Source organism: Vombatus ursinus, unplaced genomic scaffold (genome assembly GCF_900497805.2).
Source record: "Vombatus ursinus unplaced genomic scaffold, bare-nosed wombat genome assembly UNPS02007999.1, whole genome shotgun sequence".
Lineage (NCBI taxonomy): Eukaryota > Metazoa > Chordata > Mammalia > Diprotodontia > Vombatidae > Vombatus > Vombatus ursinus.
In genome coordinates this window covers 1-7,039 of record NW_020947777.1, presented here as the reverse complement: position 1 = coordinate 7,039, position 7,039 = coordinate 1, and the positions used below count along the sequence as shown (strand labels likewise).

Here is a 7,039-nt window from a genome sequence, read left to right as displayed (position 1 = left end):
TCACTGTCGTCACCATCACCATCGTCATCGCTAACGTCACTGTCGTCACCGTCACCATCACTACTTTTCAGCTGTTGTAGTTCAGCAAACCATGGTGGAATCCACCCCATCCCTCCTATCTAACTAACTCCATCTTGAGCAGCACCCCCCCTGCCCCTTACTTGAGACCCTCCCCTTCTCCTCATAAAAGTGAATCTGGCACATTTCCCCATCCTTCTTGGCCTTGTAAGTGGCCATGAACCAATAAATGAGTTGGTGTTAGTACGCGAGCTCTAGGAGGCTGGACCCTTCCCAGGAAGTGTACACTGCATCAGGGGCCTTCTGGAGACAAGGAAGCAGCACCTCCTGCATCAGAGGGCTCAGAGGCCATGGCCTGATCGCTCAAATCTACCACAAGCATTTTGCTTCTACACAGAGAGCCAGAGACGACCGACCAGCCTCTCCAAAGAGAACCCCCAATGAAGGCTCATTCCTAACAAAGACCTTCATGGGATTCCAAAAGGAGGAAGAACCAATTAGAACCCTGGGGTTTCACTGGCCACCTTCTGCCCAAGGCTGTGGGCCATGACTCGGAGATCACAAGGGGAGAGGTCAAGGGCACCAAACATCCTTAAGAAATACGATAAAAACACCGGGCACAGCTCGCCCTGCCCCCCATCCTCCCACCCCTACTTTCCCTGCACTGCTGAATTTCATGATTCAGCCCAACTTGCCCCTTGGACGAGCTGGACGAGGGTGGCGGTGCTCTTTTCCCTACCTGAACAGCTCTCGGATTTCCCGCACGTTGGCTTGGAATGGGATGTTCCGGACTAAGATCTTAGACGTCTTCTGCTTGCGGGCTGTCTGTTTCTGCCGAGCTGACGTCACAACTGGCCTGGTGAGCCAAGCAGAAGAGGAATCCAATCAGTCACCCAGAACAAGGGCTCGGACTTCTTCCCCATCCCCAAACCGAGCTGGGGCAGCCTCCCACACTAAACCGAGCCAGGTGGGTGGCACCCAACAACGGGACAGCTTCAGTTAACAGAACTCTCACTTGCCTGACGACCGCTGGGGCTGGAACAAGAGGGGGCAAGTCCACCAGCCCTCCTCTTGCAATACGGCAAACAGGGTCTACGCAGGGGAGATAAGACACTGTGTCCGTCTTCCCCCATCACAGATGTCTGGATGACATCCATAATTATTTGGAGACATGAGTTCTACTCAGCACGAAGGCTTGAGAAACACCTAGGGAGCTCATGAAGGCAGCCTGGGTTTCTAACCCAGATCTCTTTTCTCACTTTATTTTCAGATGGACAGAGAAGGCCACGCAGCTGAGGCAAGGCTCAGCTAAGACCCCCAACTTCCTCATGTAGAGGGACAAATTTGCACCAAATCCTGAAGTCATCTTCATGGGAATGCTCTCTGATAAAGTCCTTATCTGATGTCTCCTTACAGCCTAAAGGCTCCCCTGAGTTCTCACGAGTGAGTGCATGTTCTCATAGGATTCCTGCCCTCCCGGAATCCAGCACGGCCCAGGACACTTCTGCCAGCTTCCAATGCTGGGGTCCATCAGAAAGGCAGATGACCCCTGGAAGGAGGCTGTGGAGCCCTTTTAAAGGCTGCAAAGGGCTTTACAAGGAGGGATTACTTTTGGTGGGAGGGAGGGGGGTGTCCAGAACTGGGATTTCACTGGTGTAGGGACTCCCAGATGAGGAAAGCCCTTCTCCTAATGTCAACTGGCACATTCCCTACAACTTGCCATCTTAGACATTTCTGCCCAGAGTACTAAGGAGTGATTTGCCCAGGTGTGTCAGCCAGGACTGGATTCCAGGCCTCCTTAACTCAAGGCCAGCTCTCTGCCCCCTACACCATGCTGTCTAGTATTCATATTTTAAAGAGGAAGAAGCACTAAATGACTGGCCAATAGTCACCCACTTAGGAAGGATCTGTGGCAGGATGTCGTTAGACCTATTTACTCGCAGTCTACCCCTTCAGTCTTCATGCCACAATGGATTCCACTGCCATGAAGCAAGGTGGCTCAGTGGACAGAGCCAGGAAGAAGACCTAAGTTCAAATCCAGCTGGCTGTGTAATCCTACACAAATCACTTCACCTCTGCCTGCCTCAGTTTCCCCACCTGTAAAATGGGGACAACAATGGCACCTCCCTAGCAGGGCTGTTGTGTGAATCAAATGAGATATTTGTATCCCGGCCTGTCAAAGGAAGGCACTTGGCCTCGATGACATCTGATGGCCCTTCTACCTCTGTGCTTATGATCCCATGACTGTAATTGTCCCCACGTCCCATTCATTGTCAGGTCCTGCTAAGAAAACCTGCCCCAAGGAGAGAGCTCGGTGATGGATTGCTCATTCTCGTGCCGTCCCCCATGGCCGCTCCTCTGTTTATTTCCACTGCCCAGACCAACGCAATTAGAGAGTGTTTCCCCTCGAATGTTTCTCATTATTATAATAAATGTGTATTAGGCATTTATGCAATGGACCAGAACGGCTGGAGTTTATCATGGAAACGTATGTTTGGGACATACACACTCAACGCCACCTTCATTCTAAAGGGCTGACATGCCCAGTTAGGAGGTTCAGGCTTTGAGGATGTTAGAGAAGGCAGAAGGCCGCTCTGGGGGGCAACCAAGAAGACCCCCCTGCTTCACGGGGGAGGAAAGGCTTAGAAAGCAAGAGACTCACTTGACGGCCCTCTCAGAAATCTTCACTTCTAGCTTGTGGTCGTCCACCATGCAGCCCTAAGAAAGAAGACCCAATGACTCATTGTTCACAGAAACACTTAGAAACACTCAGCTCAAGCCTGGTTCTCTACTAGAGGACAGCCCGAGCTGACTAAGGGGAGAGTTTGAGTGGGGACAGAAAGCGAGGGAGGGACTTGAGGATTCAATGAACAACACCTGTTTTTTCTCCCAAAGGGCTGATTTTGAGAGATGTCCTGAGGGTCCCTGCCCTCAGGCTCATTGAGGAGGTATAGCAAATGAAAACCTCCCTCCTTCCCGCCTCTGCCACTCACCTAGCTGTCCAGCTCTTGGCGAGAGAGTGGGAAGAAGCAAGTGAGGAAATGGGGGACGGCAGAGTATTAAGGGGAAGCTATTTATGGTAAAGGAGCTTCTCACCCCCCTTGCTGATCTGAAGTCAGAAAGGATTAAGAGCTGGAAGGAGCCTCACAGAACACGGTTGTTTTACAGACTGACTCAGGCTGACTCAGAAGCGACGTGCCCCAGGTCACACACGCTGCAGGAAGCAGAGCTGGTACTGGATAGAGCACCACAGCTGGGAGCCAGGGAGACCTGGGTTCACAAAAGCTGGGGGACACTCCGTCCCCCTGAACTTCAGTTTCCACAACTGTAAAATGGGGATAAGAAGAGCACTGACCTTCCAGGGTCACTGTGAGGACCAAATGAGGCATTACGTGTAAAGCACTTGGCCAGCCTTAAAATGCTGGAGAAATATTTGCTGTTATGATGATTCAAACCCAGGTCTTTCAGCTGCCAACCCAAGCTGCTTTCACCCCTCCATGTTCCAGAAAGTCTGACAGACTTGCCCAAGACAGCTCTCCAAGTGGCAGAGGACAGAGGACCCTGGGCCAGTATAATTCCAGGTCCAGTCTACAAGAAAGCCCCAAGGGCAGGAAGTATCTGAGCAGGGATGGCAGCCTAGGCCTCCTGCCTCAAATCAAAGGCTCTCTCCATCATGCAGTGAGAGGACAGACAGGCGGTAGGCAGGGGAGGATGGGAGCAAGGGCTGCCCCTGGCGCTGGCCTAGTTGGGGGATGGGCTATAATCACAGGCTTGTCTGTTCTTGGGGATCCCCACCTCATTTCAAGAGTTCATGTCTCCTCCCAAACTATAGAGCACCACCGGATGCTGTCATCTACCACCCAGCCCCGTCCTCTGCAGGAAAGTGCACCAGGACACGAGGCCAGGCGGCCCTTTACCTGGAGCTGTCTGAGGGCTTTCTGGGCCTGCTCTGGCTTCCTGTACTCCACAAAACCAAACCCCATGGACAGCAAAACACCTGGAAAAGAGATGGAGAGAGATTTAAGACTCAGGTGGCCACTTTATGCTAACAAGAGGCAGACACCATGAGCAGAAGACATAAATGGTGCTCTAGAACACCTTCCTTAGAAATCACCCGGCTTAGCCCCTGGACTGGGTACCTGCCCTCGGAGTGCTTAGAGTCCAGGAGAGGAATAAGACACTAGTGAAACCCAATCATGTAAGACAAAGGAATCAGATTCCTGCATTTAAGGCTCTCAGTGTCAGAATAAGCCAATCAATCAAGCATTTATTAAGCACTTACTGTGTATCAGGCACAGCTCTGGCTGCTGGGAGATACAAAAAAAGGGTAAAACAGATGTTGCCCTCAAGGAGCTCATGTTCTAAGGAGAGACTATATGCACGTAAACAGGTACTTGTAAGGGCCTGCATTGATAACGGCCCCGCAAAGTTCGCAGCAAATCGTTTCACAAATATTCTCCCATTTCATCCTCTCAGCACCTTGGAGGTAGGTGCTAGTATGATCCTCATTTTACAGATGAGTAAACTGAAGCAGACGGAGGTGACCCAACTGCTATTAAATGTCTGAGGCCAGATATGAACTCAGGTTTTCCTGACTCCACACCCAGCGCTCTCTCCACCGGGTGATGTAGCCTGCCATAAGGCACTGATAAGATGCACCCGGAGCAGACAGAAGGGCACACTGTGGAGGGGAAAGCACTCCCTACAGCCAGAGGGATCAGGAGAGGCCTCCTGCAGAAGGAAGCCAGGGATTCTGAGGGGCAGAAGAGAGGAAGGAGAGGCTATGGGGCAAGGGGGACAGCCAGGACAAAGACGAGAGAGAAGGGAGAGCTTCTTGTGTGAGGAACAGCACCTCAGGCAGCCTGGCCGGACCCCAGGGTTCATAAAGGGGAGCCGTGTGTGAAGCCTGGAAGAAGAGGAAAGGGCTGGGCTGGCTTTAAAGGAGTCGTGCCTAATGTACAGAACATGGTAATGTTATCTGGGGGTTTGTCTTCTCCCTAGCAGGCTCTGAGCCCCATGAGGGCACACCTGTGTCTAACTTTGATAAAACAGTAAATACCTCTCTATGATGCTTAGAAAATAAGAGGTGCTTAATAAATGCTCATTGACTGACGGGCTGGCCTCACAGTCCTGCTGCACATTGCACCCCCCTCAGATGCTCTAGATCCCAGCTAGAAAGACCGATTTGCCGCTCCCTGCAGAAGATGGGCTATCTCCCACCTCCATGCTTTTATCCCTTCGTGAGGGACGCTCTCCCCTCCTCCTCACTGTCACCAGTCCCTTTCCTGATGCTTGGGGCACCTCCCTGCCTTCTCCAATTCTCTGTTCACTGCTTTACATGTACTTGTCTATTTGCTTCTCTGCGAACAGATCACATCCTGCTCAAGTCCAGTGGAAACTCCAGGAGGACAGGGCCTGCTGAAAATGTTCTGTCTCCCCAGCACAGAGCCAGTGGCTTCTTAAATTAGAGTGAATGACTAGAAATACTGTTCTTTCCTCCGCAGCCTAACTGTACATCATGGTACACACAGCTGGTGCTTAATAGATGCTTCTCACTTGTCAGAAGCACAAAATAAGAAAAGTTCTGAGAACCAGAGGCCCAGATGACTATTAATTACAGAAAAACAGACAAAATAATTAATTCCATAATGTCGTCTCAGGGGAACGACACCAAAGAAGAGTCACCCCTATATTGCAGAACCTAAGAATCCCCAAAAAGAAGAACCCTTTACAAAGGTGGGGTACCTGACTCTCCTCTCCAAAGGTGGGGTACCTGACTCTCCTCTCCAAAGGTGGGTACCTGACTTCTCTCCAAAGGTGGGTGCCTGACCCTCCTCTCCAAAGGTGGGTGCCTAACCCTCCACTCCAAAGGTGGGTGCCTGACTCCTCCCCAAAGGTGGGTGCCTGACTCCTCTCCAAAGGTGGGTACCTGACTCTCCTCTCCAAAGGTGGGTGCCTGACTCCTCTCCAAAGGTAGGTGTCTGACCCTCCTCTCCAAAGGTGGGTGCCTGACTCTCCCTCTTTACAATGGCGGGGCACTGGGGGCATGACCCTGCACAGACTGTTAGGCTCTGGTGCTGGGTTGGTTTCTTTCACCACACTGCTTCCTTCTTGTCCCTTTTCATTGTTTCTCAGAAGGCCTGGCTTGCTGGGTGGGGAAGGAGAAGGGGCAGCTTTGAAATGAAGGGAACGTGGAAACAAAAGCGAGCAATACAATTCTTACAACGTATTATTGCCATCAGATGATGGGGCGAGATAGAGAGAGATACAAAGTGCTCCTGCAAGCGTGTGAGTCCACTCAAGTCTGATGAGTTCTTAGGGGCATGACCACCGACCACCGCTGGCCAGGACAATGAGCAAAGGACACTGGAAAGGTGCTACTGGAGCGGGGCCTTGAAGGTTTTAGCCAAGGAAAATATCCTTTAAAACAGGCCAAGAGAACCCTGGAGGACGCTGTTCCTCTTTTCTGCTCCCTCCCCCTTTCCATCCTCGTCACTCAATGCTCATCCTGTCTTGTCCCAGGAAGCCAATTAACTGATTTCTAATTCAGAGTTTACCTGCTTTGTTCTTTTTCTTGGAAACAGTACAGCTCTTCACCGTTCCGACTTTGGAGAAAACCTAAAAAAGACAGAGTTTTAATTTACATCATACCCAAAGTGGCCCATTTGAAAGTGTTTGCCCTGCGAATGATCCTCTGTATTGGTAGGGACTAGGAATAAATCTTATGTGCCTCAATGATACATGAATCATTAATGGTCACAACAGAGGGAAAGGTGAGCACGGCAAGATAGCACAAAGCCAAAGTAGGGAAGGGCCTTAGAACATGGGAGGGCAGAGCTAGAAGGGGAGACCTGAGACCAGAGAATGTAAGAACTGGGAAGGACATTAGAACAAGGCATGTCAGTGCTGGGAGGGGGTCTGAGAACAGGGAATGTCAGAGATGGAAGGGGCCTCAGAACAGGGAATGTACAGATGAGAGGGGCCTCAGAACAGGGAATGTCAAAGCTGGGAGGGCCCGAGG

At 51.1% G+C, this 7,039-nt stretch overlaps 1 protein-coding gene across 1 annotated transcript; it reads right to left on the bottom strand.

Annotated features, from left to right (window-relative positions):
• Nucleotides 1-258: 258 nt before the first annotated feature.
• On the bottom strand, nt 259-6,636 carry LOC114034118 (probable RNA-binding protein 19; the record flags this gene model as incomplete). The annotated part of the gene is made up of 6 exons (XM_027849719.1): nt 259-345; nt 543-609; nt 758-874; nt 2,681-2,736; nt 3,936-4,015; nt 6,576-6,636. Coding segments are annotated over 6 exons (468 nt in total), but the record flags the coding sequence as incomplete, so codon positions are not given.
• Nucleotides 6,637-7,039: the final 403 nt, after the last annotated feature.